General features: G+C 42.9%; 4 protein-coding genes across 6 annotated transcripts; 2 read left to right on the top strand and 2 right to left on the bottom strand.

Moving 5' to 3' along the window:
* Nucleotides 1-582: 582 nt before the first annotated feature.
* On the bottom strand, nt 583-1,173 carry LOC106657940. The gene is made up of 3 exons (XM_014379654.2): nt 1,004-1,173; nt 790-927; nt 583-702 (listed from the first exon to the last, which is right to left on the bottom strand). Exons 1-3 carry the CDS (start codon nt 1,121-1,123, stop codon nt 658-660), a joined length of 303 nt encoding a protein of 100 aa, XP_014235140.1. The 5' UTR covers nt 1,124-1,173; the 3' UTR covers nt 583-657.
* A 1,846-nt stretch (nt 1,174-3,019) lies between these two features.
* Nucleotides 3,020-3,421, bottom strand: LOC106657792. Its single transcript, XM_014379469.1, has 2 exons — nt 3,146-3,421; nt 3,020-3,064 (listed from the first exon to the last, which is right to left on the bottom strand). The coding sequence occupies exons 1-2, from the start codon at nt 3,419-3,421 to the stop codon at nt 3,020-3,022; spliced, it is 321 nt and encodes a 106-aa protein (XP_014234955.1).
* A 1,193-nt stretch (nt 3,422-4,614) lies between these two features.
* LOC106657794 lies at nt 4,615-5,016 on the top strand. Its single transcript, XM_014379470.1, has 2 exons — nt 4,615-4,890; nt 4,972-5,016. The coding sequence occupies exons 1-2, from the start codon at nt 4,615-4,617 to the stop codon at nt 5,014-5,016; spliced, it is 321 nt and encodes a 106-aa protein (XP_014234956.1).
* An 811-nt stretch (nt 5,017-5,827) lies between these two features.
* On the top strand, nt 5,828-21,619 carry LOC106658011. Of its 3 annotated transcripts, none has more exons than XM_023460897.1 (14): nt 5,828-6,516; nt 8,214-8,382; nt 8,678-9,075; nt 9,151-9,352; nt 9,416-9,726; nt 16,045-16,123; nt 16,210-16,313; nt 16,414-16,698; nt 16,774-17,076; nt 17,164-17,606; nt 17,700-18,079; nt 18,155-18,773; nt 18,859-19,626; nt 19,694-21,619. In XM_023460897.1, the coding sequence occupies exons 2-14, from the start codon at nt 8,267-8,269 to the stop codon at nt 20,027-20,029; spliced, it is 4,344 nt and encodes a 1,447-aa protein (XP_023316665.1). In that variant the 5' UTR covers nt 5,828-6,516; nt 8,214-8,266; the 3' UTR covers nt 20,030-21,619. The 3 variants fall into 3 exon arrangements, with proteins under 3 accessions (XP_023316665.1, XP_023316666.1, XP_014235267.1); XM_023460898.1 differs by having other exon boundaries at nt 5,829-6,516; nt 8,681-9,075; XM_014379781.2 differs by lacking the exons at nt 5,828-6,516; nt 8,214-8,382; nt 8,678-9,075; nt 9,151-9,352; nt 9,416-9,726 and adding exons at nt 13,641-15,143; nt 15,239-15,317.
* Nucleotides 21,620-22,199: the final 580 nt, after the last annotated feature.

The following is a 22,199-nucleotide window of genomic DNA, read 5'->3' on the forward strand; positions in this document are numbered from 1 at the left end:
CCACAAGCAGTTCTCGCTTTTTTCGCAGTCTCTGCCAGGAAAGCCATAAGGAAACTCTTGACGTGGCTTTCTCTAATTGCCACATCGAGTAGCGTCAGCTTCAAAAGAATATTAATACAATTATTAACAAATTATGCTACTTTCGTGACTCTCGTGCTTCTGCATTTAACATTTTCCATCGTCTTCCAATGAGAAATTATCGGCAATTTACAATTTCTTTCCAAGTCCTTATCTCTTTCTCCCTTCCTCTCTCTCTCTCTCTCTCTCTCTCTCTCTATTTATCAAGAACTTACGACAAATATTATTTATTATATATCGTGACTCAGGAATTTCGAATAAACATTGACAAACCAAATTTGTTACCTATACCTTACAGCCCACTTATTGACATGCAACCAATACGATTAACTACTCGTAACGCGAAACAGCGACGAAATCGACGCGTTGTAACTGCTTTACCAATGAGGAAAATCTAACAATTAATTGTTATAGTTCTACCTGTACAGCAGAGTAGTTAGATAATCCACCTTTGTCGCGACTATTTTGAAGTATAATGAATACGCAAAGAAATAATGGTCTGTGTTTTAATAATGAGTTAAAAAATACATTAGTTTTATTGAAGAATTTTTTTCTTCATAAAGTTTTCATTATAACAATTCAGGGTATCAAACACTCGCCTTTATCTTCCTTGAAGTAGTTGCCCTATGATGGAGAATACATAATTTATAACAAAAATATGCTCAATAATTTATCAATCGATGGAAAAAAATATAATTTTGAATGACTCACAGCGCACTTGAGCATTTTTTTCAGGTGCTTCAATTCGTGCTTGCATTGCTCGATCGCCTGCTCGATGCAGCCCGCGGCAGCTCCGCCCAGTGGGCCTCCAAAAGCTTGCAGTAGTGCCTTTTTCGCTAGCTTTTCCAACTGACAGATGGAACGTGACAAATTTTTCATACTAATCGAGCACAAGGAGCAATTTAGAAAAGAAAAGGGAACTTACGGCTTTTGAAGCGAAAGATCTGTCCTCGCTTTCGTTTGCAGCCAAATCTTGCGCTCTCGTTGTGACCAAGGCCGATGCGAAAATGGCCATTCCAAAAATTATTACGTAGCGAGAAAACATGTTTCTTCACTTACAGTTTAGTCGATCTTTGAGTTAAGTCGATTAGTTTAATTGAGATACCCACTATTTATGCACAGATGTAACGAGGAAAGAAAAGTTGGCCACTCGATTATTCTCGATAGTTTGTAGATTTAATATGTTTATACAAAATTACATTATGTAGAGTTAAGTCAACACATGCGTCGACGAACTTGTGCAATACTTTATGCATCAAGATATAATTGACACATCTTTTGTATAATACTGAGCGTTAGAGTTTTCAACGGAAAAACCTTCCAATAGAATGAATTGCTTCAATAATTATTTCCACGTAAAATTCGTTATCGAAAATTACGTGGAAAAATTTTAATGTATTATCACAGAAACAAATATTTTACATGATCGCTAAATTGAAAGGGGAAATTATCGTATCTTAAAGCATTCAAGCTGTCTCTGCGACCGAAAATCAAACACCATAGAGTTAATTTCTCAATCATGCATATTCATTCAATAATTGCATAGGAGTTCGATACATAGATGGCTCATATTAAGCAGTTATTTTTCATCTAATGCGTAAATTCATTTAATTGATAAATTGTACATTTTAGCCCGAGAACTTTCTTCCGATGGCATTATTCATGAATCTGCTATTCAATTCTTATAAACATATATTTATAATTAGTAAGAAAGTTTTATGAATTGTTATAAAAAAGTTATAAGCTGACAATCTGAATAACTTGATGGATATACTATGAAAATTAAAAAAAACGAAGAATGAATTGTGAAAATAACTATAGCAATTACTTCTAAACTACCTTCAAATTTGTTCGAGGATAAAAATTAATTTGGCCAAAAAATATTGCTTTTCAGAAAATAAATTAAAGAACGAAATGTAATATTCATTTTAAAAAACATAGTAACGATCTGCCTGTGACCTTAAATTAAATATCTTATTACATTTTTTAAATAAAGTCATGATAGGATACGATTTTTCAATAATATCGGCATCAATCATTTCAATATTTTAATTTATTAATCTTTGTCATTTTGTAGATACAAACAAGTAAATGAATTCTGATTAAATGGCGCATCGCCCTTTGTTGCGTTTTAAGAATTCCTCCTAAAATTAAATTAATGTTAAGTGTAAATAAATAATCGGACATCAATTATTTTTGTGGGAAATTGAGAGTGTCAGTAAAAATATGCTATACTTACACCACATTTTAGGGCCGCTTTTACATTGCCTGAATGTCCTCTGCACTCGTTTGAAGCCTCTCCAAGGCATTTCCTGGCTCCTCTGACGAAGAGTCGTCCTAAGATTCGGGCCACGATCACTTGGGCTTGTTTGTCCTCTACTTCGTCTTGTTGAGCCTTGGCCGATTCAAAACTTACGCTTAAAATCACCAAAATGCACAACGGCAACAAGAAGTAACTAGTCTTCATTATAAAATTTTGGATTGGCAACCGATCAAACGAATGATTCTGTGCCTTGCTGAAGAATTCAATGCTCTTTTATAGTTGATCGTTTCACTCATTGTTTTTTACATTGTCATCATTTTTGTCGATTATTAAAACAGGAAAAATCTTCAGCTTATCTCAAAAATAATAAAGTCATGATGTTGTCAAATTTCGAATGTTTGCAAGCTTGGATTATCCGTGATACTTGGAAACTACTTAGGAAAAAAAATGGCGATTTTTTTAGTTTTTTCATTTCATTTCATTTAATAATTCACATTTTAGTTTAAAAAGTTCGAACCATTGGATAACGACCAGTAAAAGAAATAAAGGAAAAGAGACGAAAGAAAGATTTGCAGTCGGTATTAATTGGAATTTATAGCATTAGTTTATTATTTAATCGCTTGGTAACATAAATTTAATGACGGTATAAATATAAAAAATTTATAATTATTCAATGGATTAGCCCAAAGCGCAACGGCCCCTGTTGGATTGCAAGAAATGTTTCTGTAACGAAAAAAGGGGTAAATTATTAAATGGAATATCGATCTGTTGAAAGAGCGAAAAATGATGATCTAATACACTCACGGCACAGTTGACGAGAGCCTTAGGATGTTTCCAATGCTGTTTGCAGTTTTGAGCGGCCTCCTTCAAGCAATGCTTCGCCGCCCATCTGAAGGCGCCGGCCAAGACTCTCACGGCGATCGCGAGGGCTGGATTCCTGGATTCCACTTCGTCCAGCTCGCTCAGGTCGATCTCCAACGAATTTTCCTGCTGCTCGTCGTCGATCACTGGCTGTGCAGAGATGGTCAGAGCGACGAGAGCCAACACTCCGAAGAATACCAAAAATGATCGAGAAAACATGATGACCGATGCTAGAATTGCTGATGCTACTTGTCAATTGCTTTGCAACTGCTGATTGCTGTGACTGTGGATTGACAACCAGTCGGGCTCCCTTTTATATCTCTCACTTTACACTGATTTTCCATTATTCTAGGGACCACTCAATTACTTCTACGTAAAACTGTTTATTTACGGGTCATTTAACATATCATGAGTCAACTTTCTCAGTTTATTAAAACGGATTTTGCAAATCTTATCACTCCTATTCCGGTTTTGAGTGTATAACATCTGTAAAAAAACACACCATAGTAATAAAAAGTGATGAAATTTAAATAAACACGTTTTAATGTATATTAATAAACGCATCAAAAATTGGAAAAACTGTGAGAAGTAGTAAAAATAGTTGGTATTATTCATTACGGAGGATCTTGATGTTGATTTTGTATTAGAAAATACGACTGCGACAATAGAAAAAATTACATATGCATAAAAATCATGCCGTTTTTTCATAAAATAAATAATGAATAAAAATTAATCCAATATTGATCAAATATTAATAATTTAATTTTTAATGGTGGAATATTTATGTATCTTTGAAAGAGAAAGTAATCACTCTGTGTTTATCTTTGTTCAACAAATAAATCCCCTTCCAAACAAAATTATTGACGAAGAAAGATTGATAATTGTTTCACAGAATTTAAATATTTGGATGCAGCTTAATTCTTTCCAAGTATGAAGAATTTAGAACCAAGTGTTTGTAGCGATTTCAATATAATAAAACTGATAAGGAAGAAATAATTAACAATCATCAGAGAATTTTTACAAAAATAAATTAAAGTCGGACGATTACATACAAACTTGTTATTTTTTTATTGAAATAAATGCAAAAATTTTTTCAATTGTTTTGTAAATATAATTTATGAATATTATTGTAACTGAAGCTTTATTGTAATCGCAAAAAACTAATTATTAAAAATATCCATTTACTGCTCTTTTACACTCATTACAAACATTTTCAATGATTCGAAATGTTAAATGACTCGTAAATAAACAGTTTTACGTAGAAGTAATTGAGTGGTCCCTAGAATAATGGAAAATCAGTGTAAAGTGAGAGATATAAAAGGGAGCCCGACTGGTTGTCAATCCACAGTCACAGCAATCAGCAGTTGCAAAGCAATTGACAAGTAGCATCAGCAATTCTAGCATCGGTCATCATGTTTTCTCGATCATTTTTGGTATTCTTCGGAGTGTTGGCTCTCGTCGCTCTGACCATCTCTGCACAGCCAGTGATCGACGACGAGCAGCAGGAAAATTCGTTGGAGATCGACCTGAGCGAGCTGGACGAAGTGGAATCCAGGAATCCAGCCCTCGCGATCGCCGTGAGAGTCTTGGCCGGCGCCTTCAGATGGGCGGCGAAGCATTGCTTGAAGGAGGCCGCTCAAAACTGCAAACAGCATTGGAAACATCCTAAGGCTCTCGTCAACTGTGCCGTGAGTGTATTAGATCATCATTTTTCGCTCTTTCAACAGATCGATATTCCATTTAATAATTTACCCCTTTTTTCGTTACAGAAACATTTCTTGCAATCCAACAGGGGTCGTTGCGCTTTGGGCTAATCCATTGAATGATTATAAATTTTTTATATTTATACCGTTATTAAATTTATGTTACCAAGCAATTAAATAATAAACTAATGCTATGAATTCCAATTAATACCGACTGCAAATCTTTTTTTCGCCTCTTTTTCTTTATTTCTTTTACTGATCGTTATTCAATGGTTTGAACTTTTTTCATTGAAACACAAAGCATAAAGTAAAATAAAAGGAAAGGGTTGACGAATTATCCAAACTATATTGGAAATGTCAAATAGAAATAGATGAGATTGGCTGGTAGAGACACGCGTGGTTCTCGATAGGCGATGGTGAAAGTCGCGCCACGAATGCGATTCACGGGTATTTGATCCAGTTTTAGCGCGGGTAAGGGAGGATGCAAAGGTTCGACGTCGGTTCGTCGAGAGGACGATACGCAGGCGCCTCTCGAGTCCTCTCCTGTCCTGCGGAGCTTTCGGTGCATCCTGTGGCCTGCGCTGGTCTGCACGCAGCTAAACAGAGTCGAGCCGAATATGTGTCGAGGCGCGAGGAGTAGGGACGGGAAAAAGAGGCGGTGGGTGGTGCACGCATATACAGCCACACATATGACTTTTATGTGTGTATATACAATGTATATATGTATAGGATTAAAGGTAAGCGGGTGGTGCAGTAGCAGCAGCAGCAGCAGCAGCGGAGTGCGATGAGACCGTCAGAGGATCTAGGAGCAAGCTGAAAGTGCATCTACGTGGGACGGCGGTGGCGCGAGTCGCGAGTGTCGCGACGCCATCGTATGGAAGTAGCAGCAACAGCATCAGCAGCAGCACACGACTTCTTGGCTAAGCTGCTTCAGCTGCTGCGGCGGGGATGTCAGTTGGGGGCCAAACGTCGCAACGTCCGAATCGACGTGCGTCCTCGAGGGACTGAAATCGTTCTCGTTTCCTCTCTTTCTCTCTTTTTCTCTATTTCTATCTCTCTCTTTCTCTCTTTCTCTCTAAATCCGTCTGTATTTATTTTTCTGTCGGTTTTCGTTTGTCTTTTCACGAGTCAGGCAGAATGTAAAATAGTTTTGCTGGTTTGCCGCTTCAGTTTACGAACGAGTTATTACATCGTCGTCGCTGCTGGTCGCGCGTTGATCGGGCCAAGTTACCGTCGGGATCTGGCAAGGAGAAGGAACTCGGAAGCGAAGGAACTTTCTACATGAGATGTTTGGTGGGCCAGTCCGCAGCTACGGCGCGGACTCGTTCTCTGGTGGAGCAGGCGAGTGACGTTACTCGCGTCGAAGCGGCCGTGGCTGCGGACTCGACTACGAGAGCAGCAGCAGCAGCAGCAGCAGCAGCAGCAGCAGCAAGAGCTACGACGACGTTGTCATTGTTGTTTTTGTTGTTGACAACGTCGACGGCGATGACCTAAATGCGCGAGCGTCTGTCCCGCTCTCGGCCCCGTCCAGTACTGGCGTCGTCGGCCAGATTCGATATTTTGGATCGCCCTACAGCCTCGGCGCACGGCAACTCTGCGAGCTGGACTTATGTAAGAGCATCCAAGTCGGCCTCTGGCAGGCTTCTAGTTGTCTTTTACACGTTATTATCACGTTGCACCTTAGTTGCACCATACCCATCACGTTCGTATGTATAGATCGATGTTTAGACTTGGCATGTGTGTCTGTCTGTGTGCGTGTGCGTGCGTGCGCGCCTCTGCATCGGTGTGTACGCCACTCGTGCTTCATATTTCGCACGCGTAGGTATAGTCGACGCACATTCGGTGGTCGCGCGCTCGATGCTCGATACTCGGCAGTGCTCCGCGGCTGAAAATTCGCACGCGCGGGCTCGACGTAGGCTCCGACTCGTAAATCGCGCTTTCTAGCACTAACAGATGTTGGAGGATGCGCGGCTGCGATCGAGTCGTCGTGACGCGCGTCCAATGACGTCGAGTGCGTACAGAGGCGTATAGTCGTGCACGAGATGCAGCGCTCGAAGGAATCGAAAGGACGAGGTTCGTCGAGGCGCGTATCGATCGACGGCCAGCTCCTCTCGACCGCGATTATAATTCCAATTGATGCTGGATTGCGCGCGTGTAGCGAGCGCGTATGCGACATTCTCCCGCGTGCACGGATCTCTGGCGTCGCTCGAGCCACTGCACGCGACGTCGATAGACGCGTTTTATTCATAAATATGAAATAGGCGATCGCACTTGCTGTACGAGATATATACCTATACAGAATAAGATCTAGTAGGTAATCGCTGCGAGCGGGACACATGTATAGCAGCCCATCCCGCGGCGAGCTTTCGAGCGTGTGATCCAATTCGGCAGCTTATATATTGCGACTCTGGCCACTTTCGAGTGTTTATGTGACACGTAGCCAAGTACCTCGATGCTATCCGCCTATATACAATGTATCATACATGCTGTATTAGGACGCAGCTAAGCTTTAATCAGCGTGTCAGCCCTTTCAAATACATACGAGCACGCGACGACTCGAATTATATCGCGTAGACTGTGTATAAAGTGCGGAGTGGGCCGGCCTCGCGCAGCTGCATCCCTTTCAATGAGTTCGTCTGTGTATGTGACGCATATAATGCATAAAACGAGACGAGTCTCGAAAAGCGCCATACAACTGATTCGGTGTGTGTGTGTGCCAAGCCAACTCGTCGCGCCTCTATTTTCTTTCTGTGCCCCAGCTTCCTCCGCTACGATCGCGTTCAATAGAAAAGTAAGACAAATATGCAACGACGACTCGGCAAACAATAAAAATGCAAACAAAAAATAGTCTCTAAAACCACGAACGAACGGCAGCGCGCTTCCATTCAAATTAATACGTAAGCGTGCTACTCTTTGTGGGCAACGTGTCGATTTGCTCAATGTTATGCTCGAGGATGTTCGGCCACAGGGTTACCTATTCGACAAATGCACGTCGTGTGCTAATTTCAAGTCTGAAAAAGCGGAAAAATTGCCTCGATTTGGCCTCGCGCGACATCTGTCCGTCGACGTTGTCGAGTCGTCGAGTGTACGCGCCCAAGTGCGTCGCGCTTCGATCGATAGCTAGAGGTAAACCCGCGTGCCTCGATCCTCCTTACGGACATACGGATACCATGCATTTATTTCATCATATTCGGATCATACCTAGTCGCGCACATCCATCGGTTGGATTTTAGCACGCTTTACTAGCTCGTGCACGCCAGGAACTATAAGCATTGTCTTTGGTTGTCCCGTGTGCACACGCAATTCAGCCGGAACGAGCGCAACATCGATCGAGGCTGGCGGCAAGGACGGCAAAGGCGGCATGTCCAGCGGAGATAATAAGCCTAGTCCTGGCTTAACGATCGATCGAGCTGCCTTCCTGCTGCTGCGAGTCAAAAGGGCATTCAAGAAGAAAAAACAACAGCGCAAAGACAAGAGGTAAGTACACATCGCCTACCTATACGGACAATATTGCGCAGTGAATCGAACGATCGTCGGCGTGGCGCCATCCACGATACCTATATAAAATCATGTACGTGTGTGTGTGTATGCACCAAGTACCCGAGAGCTATACGCGCGCGCGCCACAGGAAACTAGCTCAACTCGATTGAAACTTTTCGCCACGCCCTCGCCGCGCATCTCGGCCAATTTAGTCGCGAGTTTGCCCTGAACCGCGAGAAAGTTTCTGCTGCTCGGCTCTTACCGATCGCAATCGATTTTTCACCCTGAAAAGCAGCGGCGGCGGTGGCGGCGGCGGCAGCAGCGGCGCAGCTCAGGTCAGCGATGGAAAAAACTCGGCGGGATCGCGCAATGGGACGGGCGCCTGCCGAACGAGCGGGACGGCCGAGGGTCCGGCGGGCCCACCGCCTCTGCTGCGCTCGAGGACGTTGCCGGCCATCGTTGTGCCGGGCCTCAGCATTCTGCAAGCTCAAATCGAGGCCAGCCGCTGCCCACCCGCCTACTCGGCCGTCTGTCCCAGACCGAGCCTGGACGCGTCGCTCGTCCCAGCAGCAGCAGCGGCCAAAGCGGCCACGGGCAGTTGCAGCCACCTGTGCGTCAAGCGCGACAGCCTCGCGTCCCAGTGCAGCAAGCTGCTCGCGCCAAGGATCTCCTTCACCGAGGACAGCATCGGTAAGGCTTGATTATTATAATATGGCTCTTAGCCAGTCGAGGCATGATTGTGACGGGGGCCGATGATGTGCGCAGGGGAGCGACGAGTCTCCGACAGCAGCGGCGCCTACCGATCGGCCGGCAACGAACTGGCCCAGGGCTGCTCGCGCCTCGCCGGCCGACTGAGCACCTGCAGCGCCGGAGCCGTCCAGCCCCTCTCGAGACTCGCCCGGGTGTTCAACCAGCGGCCGAGCTTCATCCCCCAGGAGGACTCGCCGCGTCGCTTGTCCTGGGAGAGGTAGGTTGGCCAACTCGAGCGAGCAATAAGAGCGATACGAGTCGTGCTCATCGAATGTCGCAGGCGAGGGGACTGCAGCTACGCCGGCTCGTGTCTGCCCCGCAGCAACAGCATCGACAGCGTGGCCGACTGGACCAACTCCCTGGCCAGTGCTGGTGGTGGCGACCTCACGAGCAGCGTCACCTCGAGCTTGGCCGTCGGCAGCGATCAGCTCTACGGCAGTGGCTACGTCTTGGCCGATCAAACTCGTCAGCAGCAAACCCCCAGTCGGCGTAGTCCGAGTCCTCTGCTCGGCATCAGGACCGCCGACAAGCTCAACAATCTCGTCTCGCCGAGCATCAGTCGCCGCTTCAAGGGCCAGCGAGCCTCGCTGGGTACGTAGTCGTTCGTTTCTTCCAACAGTCAAATAAATCAGTACAAATATCGCTTGGCAATCGTCGCATTTTTTTTCAAACAGCGCGCCATGTCCGAAAGAAAAAATTCGAGTAGAAAGAACGTACAAGTGGTCGCTTTAATTTCTCGTTTCGTTTCCATTACCAGTTGCATTATGATACTACACATAATTCGAAAAATGCCTCGCGAGCAATCTATAAGCTGATAAAGAGAGACTCTATTATAAATTGGAGCTAGAGCCGATCATCCAAGTGTCGCGGGTATCATCCGAGTTTTTGTCGACGCCAAAGCAATTTTGCCGAAAGAGTAAAGAATCGATGAAAAAGCACACGATATCCGATTTCGTCGGAATTGCGAATAATTCAAAGGCTTTTCACATAGTACACGAAAATGAACTATACGGTTAGGCGAAAATAGCGAAACGCGATAAAATCGAAGACGCGTAAACGTCGAGGCGAGACTTTGTGCGCGAGGCTCGAGCTGCAACTCGTCGAGAAATAGTCTGGCATATACAGCGCGTACATTTGGTGCGTCCGAGAAAACCGGTTTGCCGTGTGCTCGCACATACGTACTGTACGATACGCGAATCCTCGCTCGAGTAGGGTTGAGGAGCGACTCGTCGCGGCACAGATGAGTCGCTCGCCTGCTGCCCCTGTGCCAACATCAGCTCCTGTCTGTACATTCCCGCATTCACTGTCACTTCCTTTCCACTGCTAATATCACGAATCACATAAAAAACGTTACAATCGCAGCTGTCTGTAGCTCCTTTGCTTCTCGAAACTGTATCGTATGCACTTGACGTACGTACAGCACAACACACACACACACATACTCACACATCAAGTCCATATCATACGCTATCGTCCATCATATGTTGCCTGTGTATTCAAAGTTCAGTGCACATCCATACGTATCACGTAGATATAGATCAATACATATAGATATATAGCGAACGATCAGCGAGCTGCCAGCCATTGACCGCGTGCAACATTGAGTCGGTGCTATATCGTGCACTAGCCATATCTCGCTCATCGATTTGAATCGAATTGCATCGAATCGCATCGAATCGCATCGAATTGCATCGTCGAGCTGTCAATTACCAACAATTACGGCGCTGCATCCATGGAAGACGACTGCATGTTTCGGTAGGTTTATCATCATTCATCCATAAAGCAGCCCATGTGCCGCTTACATAATAAGTATGGCACAGATAAATTTGTAGTTTCTGTAAAAGTTTTAGCGATGAGCTTTCGAGTAAATCTCGGCATCGGCCGATCGCGCCCCATCCAACGCGATTATTCAGGGCCGCGGGGACCTTTAATTTTAGCCGTTTATGAGGCAACCCGAAGAAATAGAATCGGACGTAGCTCAAAGCACGAGAGTTGAACGATGAGTCGCATACGTTATGTGAAATATGTGCGCGCATCAATAGTAGACTCGCTAGGAACACATGGATTTCAAGGAAAGAAAATAACCGTCCTCGAGCATGACAAGGCAAAGTAAAGGCTTGAGTATCGCGAGCCATCATCGTGGGCAGTCACGAGCTGCACCGAGCGCTTCTTCATAATATTGAAATTAGAGCGTTAATATAGGCGAAAGAAAGAGCTAGACGCGGTAAAAAAGTAGAAAAGGAGAAAGGGAGGGAGGAATGGCTGTGCACCTGCTACTTGGAGCGCGATGGACGCGAGGAGGGAAAGACGCGATACACATACATAGATTAACGCGAGGCACTTACTACTCGTGAATCGCTGCCAAGCCTACACACAATGGACATGCGTGTCGAGCGCGCATACGAGCGCTACACGGTCAGCTTATATTATATAGTCAGCAGGTAGCCGTATGAAGCAGCAGTCGCCGTTTAGAGCAGAGGCAGAAAGAATCGACGAGAGGGAGCTGGACGGAAGGAGGTGCAGAGGCAAGTAGGGAGGGAGCAAAGAAACTGACTCTGCGTGTCCGAGTGCTCCGAGGATACGTACTTGCAACTTGTTGCCCGCGCGCGCTGCAAGACTGCGAGACGGCACAAAGTCGCTGCTGCCGTCGGGGGAGTGCATCGCTACTGCTGCGTGCATTGCTCCGCTGCGCTGCGTCTGCCAGTGCGTCTATCTGTGCTGTTATATAGTGTTGGAGTATTCGCGCACGCAGCGAGCTCGTTGTGAGTAGAGTCGCGCGGGCCCTATGGCCGTGTGCAAAGTATACTGCACGATTTTCGCTGGCTGCGCACGAGTACCGAGCCTATATAACGTTAAAATATAACAAGTCTATAGGCTCGGCGCGACGCTCGACCTTTATCCTGTGCTATATACATATCTGCCTGCCTACCTACCTGTGCAGCGGCCTAGGCGCTTACTTCCGCTCGACGACTCCGAAAGGATCGTTGCTGCTGTACGAGGGACCGTTGCGACTCGTGCCAGTGCTCGGGCAATCCCTCTACGCTTTTTTACTCGCCCGCCTGCCTGTGAGCGATAGTAGTTAGCGAGTGTGTGGTCCGATTGTACGCGCATGGTTGGACTGCGTCGCCGGTATGTCGTTGCGCCTTCCTTAGCCTATAGGCTGACCGAGTTTAACCGACGACGACGACGACAACAACAACAACAACAACAACAACAACAACAACGACGGCGACAACGGCTCAGAGGCTGCACTTTAATCAGGTAATACCGAACGTCTTTACAACTTTTTTTGCCATTTCCACAGTCTCCGGTCTCCGTTCGTTCAACGAGCCTCTTGAGCAATCTATCGAGTCCCTTTTTTCCGCCGTATTTTTAAGTCCCGAACAATCTTTAATCATTGCAACTCGGCCCTATAGTTAGTTGTTAATTTTCGTGCCAATACGAACGCATACGGAGCGAAAATAATCAATCAGGAGTGATTACATGGCAGTAATCGATCCTCGAGTATACTGCCCCTCAAGACTCTGCAACTTGCAAAAAAAAATAAAACGGAGACCGAGAAAGCGGACGACTATTATTCAATTGCCTTTGCACGTCGTTCTGCTCGATCCAAGTCTTCCTGAGCTGCAACGCCTATATCCTACGTCTCTCTGATTCGCTGTAAACGATAATAAACACACTGCGATTGTTTAGAATCGAGTATCCGAGATATTGTTATCATTATACAGCTACTCGTAAACGCTCGAGCAAACGTACTTTGCGCACTTTCAGCGATTAACGTACAATGTGCTACAAGTACATCTGCTGCGGCATTATACTGCCTGTGTATGAATTACGAAATCGTATAGACGCGCACGTCGCGAATATATACAGGCCTTACCGACCCCGGACATGCACAGATGCAGACTGAACGCCGATATACAATGTATATTATTATTTGTTATTAGCCGCGCCTGCACGACGAGTCGTCCGTCTGTGTTAGTAATGTAGAATATTTTTACCCGCTTACTGTATCACGCGGAGCGTATTTACGATGCCTGACACTTTAACTTGACAGCCCTCAAGAATATCGAAGCTGTCGCCGTGTCGTACTTACTACTCGCAGGGCCTCGAACTTATGTTATGACTTCTAGTCCTGAGTCTGCTCGAACGGCTCAAACGCTCAAACGAGATTTTACGAGGCGCATGCGCGACTCGCTCTTTTCTAAATTGCAGCTACTGCTGCTGCTGCTGCTATGTGCTGCGAATTTCTCATTCTCTCATCTCATTCATCCGTTAGAATTCGAATTCAAACTAGTTTAGTGTTTACGTCTGTTGTATGCGAGCATAAAAAGGGGGGGACGAGAGGGGTTAAGCGAAACTGCAGAAGGCGTCAGAAACATCGAAGCACGACGACTCGAAAGTCGAACGGCTTGAACGCTCAAAAGTGCAGACCAGTCCAACAAAATTTTTGCAGCAGCACCAATATTTGCGGTACTTAAAGTACGTTACGTTGTGTAATGTGTACGCGGTGTGGTGGCTACGTACTGTGCAGTGCGATAGAATTTGCGGGCTTGTTATAACCCGCACATTCAGATCATTCGCTAAAGAATACACTCATACATTCATAAACACCACGTGTTGTTATACTCATGATTAAGCAGCAAATATACTCGATAGAACTTTTTTCCTTGCTCGATGCTTAATTTTATAGTGGCAGTGCCGGCGAATATAATATTGAGCTCTCGGCTTCTTAGTTTCTAAGCCCGTGAGACTTTAGATCACGTAATAGCACTTACAAAGTGTGAAGCGTCGTACGGCTACTCGCTCAGTTTTGTCACTGTTCGCTCGAGAGACTCGTGGTGCACAAGCATACGAGGCACAAAACGTCAAAAATCTCACCCGAGTCTCAATGATCAGATTCTAATAACGGATAGCTCCCCTCTCCACCGATACCTGCTCATCTTTCTGTGCTCTCTGAAATCCGAGTCTGTATTATATACAGTTTGTGTACCTGCCGGCCGCGGGATACCGCCGGCGTACTACAACTATATACACACAAATGTGTGCGCGTATTTGCGACAACGTTTAAGGCGTACCAAGTAGCGTGCGACCAGTGAGGCAGTGACCAGTGAGCAGTGATTCAGTATACAGCGAGTGCAGACGGGCCTTTCGGTGTGACAGATATATATAATTGAAAACCCTTGGCCTACGAGCCTGGAACATGATCAAAGCGCCAGATGAAGTTCTACAAATCTTCGAGGAGCACCAATGGCAAGGCCAAGTGCAAGGGTAGCCCGAGCGTCGAGCTGATCAGGCGCGTGTCGAGCGACGCCACGACCTTCAAAAGGAACAAGCCGCTGCGCGCATCGGTGCGCCTCATCACGCGGATCCGCCAGCATGCCGCGACCATGCACGTCAACGATCGTCGCGCGGACGAGCCTCCGCATCGGCACGATTTCGGAGCGTCCCTGTCGCCGCCGCCCGCGCGCACCAGATTCCGCCGATGCTCGGCTCCCTTGAGTCCGCCGCCGCCTACGCCGCCTCCGCCGTACGAGTCGCCGCCACCTCGAGCCGGTACCGCCGCCACCGTCTCCAGCATCGCTCGGGACTTCGAGTCCAAGCTGAACATCGAGAAGCCCCGCAGAAATGACGACGACGACGACGACGACGTGTACCACAACGCCTACGAGAACCCGACGTTCTTCGACAGCTCGTTGGACTCGTCGATGGAGGCGTACTACCACCGAGGCGGCTCTGGCTCCAGCGGCGCGGAGGAGCCTCAGCTCAGCGCTCAGCGAGACAGGCTCGTTGCGAGATCGATGCACGGCCCGTCTCTCACTGTTCTCGTCGGTGGCGATCATCCCTGCTCGCTCAACGATGAGAATGCCAAATGGCCTGCGAGCCCGATCACGTTCCCGCGTTTCGAGCACTGCGACGACGAGCAACTCGTTCGAGCCAAGTATTTGTCGCCGAGAACCCTCGACAATATACGCCGGCATCCGCTGCACAATCCGTCCTTCACAGGGGTAAATTTACTCGATTACCATGTTACTGAGGCCGAGTGACGTTGCATCATTTTTTTTTTTCATTGTTATTGTTTATTGTCTCATCTTTGCTCTAGAAACCCCAGAAGATCGTCAAATTCGGATTGGGTGGCCCCAAAAGTAAACCCAGAGTCAAAAGTCCTCCCAGCAAAGCAAGTAGGTTTTTCTATAATCGTTGATCCATCTCTCTATTTCCATATCTTTCGGTAACTACTAGTAAACGATTAATTATTAAAAAAAACGCAACTACAATCATAATAAATCGGTTGTGCTCAGGACCCTGTTGGCTCGCGTTGCGATTATTTATCATTATAATTTATTGAACAGCGTGTGCCGAATTAGAAATTATTTCGCGTCAAAGTTCCCGTAAAACTGAGCATGCTCGATCATAGCCTCTCGTCATGCACCATCGTTGCGATAAAAATTAAAAAATTTTGAGCTGCATTTAAATGTTTGATGTACTGTACGTAGAGTTGCATCCACTGCAAGGAATGGACTTCTTGGAGGGGTTTGGAAAAAAAAAACAACTAAAAATCAACGATTTGGTGTCGTCGTTACCAACCAAGGCACAATCATCTCTCGACATTCATTTGCATGGTACACACGTCTCTCATTATGTTCTTTGCCTTTCTCTTTTTTTTTGCTTTTCTTCCTTGCACTTGACAATGAAAATTCATAATTGCTTCATCATTACGATACGCTGGTTTTACATAATCGAATCTAAATAAAATCATAGATCATTTTCATAAATAATTCATCATAAAAAAACATCATTAACTATGCAATTTTACTCTATAACTATCAGAAAATGATTGCAAAATATCTATCGCAGACATGCATTTACGCACTTGCATTTATTAAAAATATGTTAATTTTCCAACAGCTCTTTTTGCGGCAGTCGAACAGGGAAGTCTTGACAAAGTACGAACGATTTTGGAATCGACTGACATAGACGTTAATAAGTAAGTAAATGTTTCATTCTTTTCCACGGTCAAATGTACCGACCTTCAGAAATACAATATAACTGTAACACCCTTTTCTTCCATAGCGTCAACAGTGATAAGCTGTCAGTTCTGGATATGGCTGTTTTGACGAATAATCGGCCTCTGGCCAAATTACTTGCCAAGTTCGGGGCCCGAGAAGGCGACAACTGTAAGTCCTCGTTGTTTTAAAGACATTGATTTCTCAATAACACATCTATGTCAGAATTTTCACACGCTTTCTAATATTTTTTTTCTTTCCATTCATACAGTCAAATCGTCGGAATCTCTAGGTAAACACCTGGCGTCGCTGTTAGTCGAATCAGAGCATCGCGTGCAAGAGTTGACCGGTGTGCCGTCGATCGGTCAAAGTTCCAGCGGTAGAGTTCCTTTCATGGAAAATTCGGCCTACATTCATCGCGGCAGTTTCACGTCTCAGAACAACAATCTAACTGGCTGCAGTGGAGGAGGAAGTAGCTCAGAAGACAAACAGCTAGTATTATGGGAACGCAGAGCTCGGGCTCTGCGAAAAATGCTAGCTGGCTTCGAGCAAACTCGTAAGGCTTCAGATTATTTCTCAAACCAGCAATTTATCCAGGTTTAAAGCTCTTCTTCGATGTAAAATGTTGCAGGACCTCCGGATATTCTGTTTATGGTATCAATTGAAGTAAGCAGTACTTCGTCAATTGTAGCACGATTTTTCGACTCTGATATGCAAGATACGTCCATTTGTACGAAATTTAAAATTCAATGGAGCTTCTGCGAGGACTTTTCTGTCATGATCGGTGAGCGTGAGGTTCTCGATATGAAGCAAAAAGAGTGTCGTATCGAAGGACTAGACCAAGGTCGTAGGTATCATTTTCGTGCTGCCGCTGGCAATCTCAAAGGGTACAGCAGATTTAAGCCGACGCAGCCAGAATATTTGACACCTAATAGTACGTTTTTTCATTTATTATTTCTTATTAATTAATTAATCATTATGTTGGTGATAATCTAGTTGTAATGCTATATAAACTACCCAGGTTGGAGGGACGTTGACGGCCGAGGCACTCGTTCGACTAGTCGCTTAGAACAGTTAGATAGTCTTTTAACAGACGTAAGAGGTCCCGAGTACAGTCTTGAAACACCAGCGGTGCAGCGGCGAAATCATAAAAAGACGAAAACAACAATCAAACAACTCTTCACGGCTACTAGCAAGTTCCAGAAAAATTTACGCCGCGGTGTTTTTCTCAGCTGCGTTTTTTATCACGAAGACAAAGTTTTATTGACAAACGAAGATTTTTTACCGGTAATCGAAATCGATGAAACGTATCCGAGCTGCGTACAGAATGATTTTCATTGGTTCATGAAAGTAGCTTGCTCCTGGGAAGATGTAAAACCCTTGAAACAGGACATGGAAAAAAGTCATAGCAATACAAGTAATCACTTTCGAGTTAAACTTCTCAATTCTGCTGCACAGATGCAGGTACTATTATTATACCAATATGAATTTTTGTTTGTAATCTTTTTTTATTTATCACGATGCTTTTTTGCATGTACATATTCGATCGATTATTAGACGGCGCTTTGTACTCAAGAGCTCGGAAAATTCTACCATAAACCTATTAAAGATGTGCATGGTACACTGGTGTTTTCTACAGTTCATTGTGTTAAGACTCCAAAACATGTATCGGTTCTAAACAGTAGGTGGATTCCGTTAGCAAAAGTAACAAAAAAGCTCATTGCGCATGAAGACAGCAATGTTGCTGACATGCTGATGGCCAGTATTCATGATCAAATATCCTATCACCAAGTTAGCAGTATAAAATTACCCAGAGGTTTGTACCTTGGCTATCTTAAAATGCAAAGTAGTGTGGACTCGATTCAAGTTGTTGTACCAACTAAGTCGCCTAATATGCTGCCTCATTGTAAAATTCGAGATAATTCACATGTCACAGCGTAAGTTGATTTTAAAATTTACTTGTATACATAATGTAGAAAAAAAGTTCTAATAGACTTTATTACAATTCACAGCGAAGAATGGGAGTATTTGAAGAGATTGGGTAGGTTACAAGGTCTAAGTGCAAATAGCAATAGCGATGACAGCGATGACAAAGAAAATTTGGTTGAATTAAATGGAAATGAACAACAAAAAGCATTCGTTGATGCCGTAGCTGCATCTACAAAGCGACTTTTTGCCTACATGGATATTGGTCCAGAAGATTCTTTGGCTCATAGATTATATGATATAGAAGTCATCGAGTTGAGTACTGACGTGTCACTTCTTGTGGTAGTTCCGCCAGCTGACAACGCATGTTCCGTGCCCGGAACACGAGAAATTTTACTGCAACGTGGTGATCTGCTCTCACTATCTGTTCAAGTTTTTGAAATGGTGCATCTGGGTACATATCAAAAAGATGTTACTGATAGATTTTCACGACTCAGTTGTATACTTGAGCTCGACACAGCACAAGCTCAACATAGTCAACGAGAAGCTTTCAGTAATTCTGAACTCAGCGTAGCAAAGGACAAACTCGCTAAGCTACAAGATATACAAAGCCAAGCCAACACTGTTTGGAAAGGGGCTCGTTGGCTCATTGATCTCATTGCATTCGCTAGAGATCGAAGCTCACTAACTATGTCTTCGCAATCGGTAAGTTCACATGTATCTTGTCCGATTTTATTTATAGGGCAATTTATTGTATAGTGCTAATTATAAATGTTACTATTTTTGCTAGACTGCATCTTGTTGGTCTCAAAATTCTGGTATTAGTATAAAACACTTATTGAGCTTGGAGCGAAATAAAAACACAAACAGTGGAAATAATCTGAAAAGGAGTTTATTACAAATACCACCAAGAGATCCAAAACTAGTAAAATCGAGTCCCGGACGCGGTAGTTGGCCTGGTCCAGGCGTAGGAAACATCTCTGGCTGCTCAGGTACAAATTTGTTGGCAACAGAACTAAGTAAAAGTGAGCAACAGCTATCCATGGGGCCATACCCTCGAAAAGGTAGCAACAGCTCAAATTGCTCATCAACTTCGGAACCGCATAGTCAAGCGTCTTCAAATTCGGCATTTCTTATGCCAGCTCCACCAGTACCACCTCACAGATTTCCACAGCACCAGAACAGGCTACCTCCCTCAAAGTCTGAGGATGCACTTATTTTGGCTTGCAAGGCTCAAAAACAGGCATCTAGCCAATTGCAATTGCAGCAGCAACAGCAGCAGCTTTATAATTGTCGCAATCAAGGCAAAAGCTCACTTTCAGCTTCAACGAGTCCTGTCATGAGCAGTGCTAGTACTAGTCGATCTAGCGTTAATGAAGATCAAACCAGATTACTGAAAACTACCAAGTCATATAATCCAGCCCCGGTAGCCAGTGTGGCATCGATCGCGAATGATCTTTGCAATTCTGAAAAGTTTTCAGGAGCTGAAGACAAAGACGAAACCAATACAGAGCTGACTTCAGGAGTTCGTATTGCTCCTCTGCCTGGTATTCTTCAGGTAAAAAAAGCAACATTTCTATTATGAGAATCTACTCTATCCGACGCTGATCATTTTCTCTATCCAGGTGTATGCAGCCTACGAAACTGGTCTAGCCACAGGTACGAGTTTAAAATTACACGTGACAGGCCGTACGACAGCTCGAGAAGTCGTTGACCTCGTAGTCAAACAGTTGAATATGGCTGTGGTATTGAAAGGACTTGAAGGACCTGTATATTCACCGGAAGAGCTATCTAATTTTTGCTTAGTTGCGGTGATTGGAGCTAGGGAACGTTGTCTCAGGGACGATTTTAAACCTCTTCAGCTGCAAAATCCATGGAAAAAAGGTCGCCTTTATGTGCGGCAAAAACATGATGTTTTGGCAGCTCTGGAACACAGTAGCAAACACACAGCTTTTTTGTAAAAAATTTTTGTACCTAACACAAAATCTCCCTTCAATTACCTTACTATCTTGTCCTAGTCTTGATTCCCAAATGAAATCAATTTTTTTATTTTGGAACAAAGCATGTGGAAACAATTTTTTATGTTTCCCAAGAGTAGCGAATTTTACGTGATCTCATTCTTACTGACTGTTCCTACAGAGTATATCTGGCATGCTCGTTGCATCTTGCCAGTTTTTTTTCGAGCTTCCATTATTTGTATGTTGAAATTCCAACTCTGATGACAGTAAGGAAGTACGAAATGCAATTAGTCGTCAATTTAAAAAAAAAAAATTCAAAAATTTATTACTCTTGTACAAAAATAAGTGATATTAATTTCGCCAAAATATTAAGAATGTATATTTTACCACATTGAAAAATGTACGGTTATCAGCAGTAAAGATATTTTTCCGTCTTATAGCGTTGTTGGTAAAATTGACACAATTGTAAGTGGTTCGTGTAGTTTCTACGTGAATGCATCTCGATAGGTTAAAAAATTTTAGAATTTTTTGTTTGTTTAAATTTTATTGAGAATTTTAGACTTGTGAGATTTTAGAAAACAAAAAAAAACCGAGCCTCAAATGAGAGATGCTCTCAAATTTATTAATGTCTAAAAACAACAAAGTAACGATTATAATTAACCGTGACACCAAATAAACTTTAAGCAATCTATTGAGTTAAGAATAGGATATAAATTATATAAATATTATATGCATGTATTTGTTAAGAGTCATGCACAATTTTAAAGAAAAACGTGTGTACACAAACTGACCAAGCATGAATACGCGAGAAATGAATCGATTTTGTCTATTATAGTTGTATATTATTGTGTGTTAAAAAAGGTATGACTTAATGGGCAATTTTGTTTACGTTTACGAAACAACGAAAGTACCAAGTTCCATTGGTAATATTATTCTGAATTGTAAAACAACCTAATTAGCAAAAAAATCAAGCAACGTATAATTGATGAAAGAAATAAATTTTTTCTATTGAATTGTTTAACACATTCGTCGGTGAGTTTATGATTATAATTTTACTAAATTATGGGACCACTACAAGGACAAAATATAAGTACTTTGCCAATATCAAGATCGAATCTTTTGATAACCGACGAATTGTGATACCAAGAATTCCAATGTTTAACGATACTCAACATAATTGTTGCGAAAACTTGACGTTTATCTTGGGTTTCAACAATTCTTTGTTAATACTCAAGAGTACCGATATTTATTTCTTATACTAGATATTTACATAAGTTATTTTTGTAAAAAAAAAATTTGAACGTTAATATATTAAAATAGAAGTTGAATATACATAGAATGTTGTTGATTCGTTGTCGTAAAAGTTGAATGTAATTTGATTGTTAATTTAATTTGAAGTTGTTCGAAACGAATATTTGACACTTCAAATTCAAGTCTTATATCATAACTAACATTGAATACTTTCAAATGTAATTTTTAGAAACTATTTTTAATTGTTGACGTAGTTTTACGTTCGTTGGACGTAAAAAATTTATTTCAGGCGTATTAGGCAATAAATATGATGAAATATAATTGAAATTGAATTCCTTATGATCGAACGTTGTTTTTTTTTTGTCCTAAAAATGAAAATTCAAGTTTAATTTTGGAAAAATGAAAAGCTGAAATTGATCGGTATGATACATAAATTCACACAATAATCGTAAATGTATGATAAGTATAAAAAATGACATTGTAGCATTTTCTGGATGTTATAAAATTGATGTTTATGAAAACAAAAGACAAAATTCAATTACAATTACTTAGATTAAATATTAAAAATACAATGAGCTGTGTAGTATATATTATTGTAAAGCTAAAGACTGGGCACGAAGGAATGTACGAGGTAGAAATGAGCAGAGGTGTATCGAGTAAAAAAATTTGTAAAAACGAGTGCGTGAATTTTTGATGAGTGCGCGCGAGCGAAACAAAAAGTGGTTACTAAACGCGAAGTAAATGAGAGGAATACCACGATATCTTTCACGATGCGAGCTTTTAGACGAGATTTATGCCATACTCCAATTTTATATATATACTAAATATTAATCGTAACAAAGGTAAAAAGTAAAATGAACATTATATATATTATACATATATATATTATAAAACAAAATATTAAAATAAAGATATTTTTTGT

This window comes from Trichogramma pretiosum, unplaced genomic scaffold, assembly GCF_000599845.2.
Source record: "Trichogramma pretiosum strain Unisexual culture from Peru unplaced genomic scaffold, Tpre_2.0 scaffold6, whole genome shotgun sequence".
Classification (NCBI taxonomy): Eukaryota; Metazoa; Arthropoda; class Insecta; order Hymenoptera; family Trichogrammatidae; genus Trichogramma; species Trichogramma pretiosum.

Bases quoted from the DNA above. Each gene is read 5' to 3' on its own strand.
- LOC106657940 (XM_014379654.2), bottom strand. From the start codon at position 1,123: ATGTTTTCTCGCTACGTAATAATTTTTGGAATGGCCATTTTCGCATCG. The intron at 928-1,003 runs GTAAGTTCCCTT...TCCATCTGTCAG, and splicing joins GATCTTTCGCTTCAAAAGCC to TTGGAAAAGCTAGCGAAAAA. The intron at 703-789 runs GTGAGTCATTCA...TCTCCATCATAG, and splicing joins AAAAAATGCTCAAGTGCGCT to GGCAACTACTTCAAGGAAGA.
- LOC106657792 (XM_014379469.1), bottom strand. From the start codon at position 3,421: ATGTTTTCTCGATCATTTTTGGTATTCTTCGGAGTGTTGGCTCTCGTC. The intron at 3,065-3,145 runs GTGAGTGTATTA...TTTTCGTTACAG, and splicing joins AGGCTCTCGTCAACTGTGCC to AAACATTTCTTGCAATCCAA.
- LOC106657794 (XM_014379470.1), top strand. From the start codon at position 4,615: ATGTTTTCTCGATCATTTTTGGTATTCTTCGGAGTGTTGGCTCTCGTC. The intron at 4,891-4,971 runs GTGAGTGTATTA...TTTTCGTTACAG, and splicing joins AGGCTCTCGTCAACTGTGCC to AAACATTTCTTGCAATCCAA.
- LOC106658011 (XM_023460897.1), top strand. From the start codon at position 8,267: ATGTCCAGCGGAGATAATAAGCCTAGTCCTGGCTTAACGATCGATCGA. The intron at 16,699-16,773 runs GTAAGGCTTCAG...AAAATGTTGCAG, and splicing joins AGCTGGCTTCGAGCAAACTC to GACCTCCGGATATTCTGTTT. The intron at 19,627-19,693 runs GTAAAAAAAGCA...TTCTCTATCCAG, and splicing joins CTCTGCCTGGTATTCTTCAG to GTGTATGCAGCCTACGAAAC.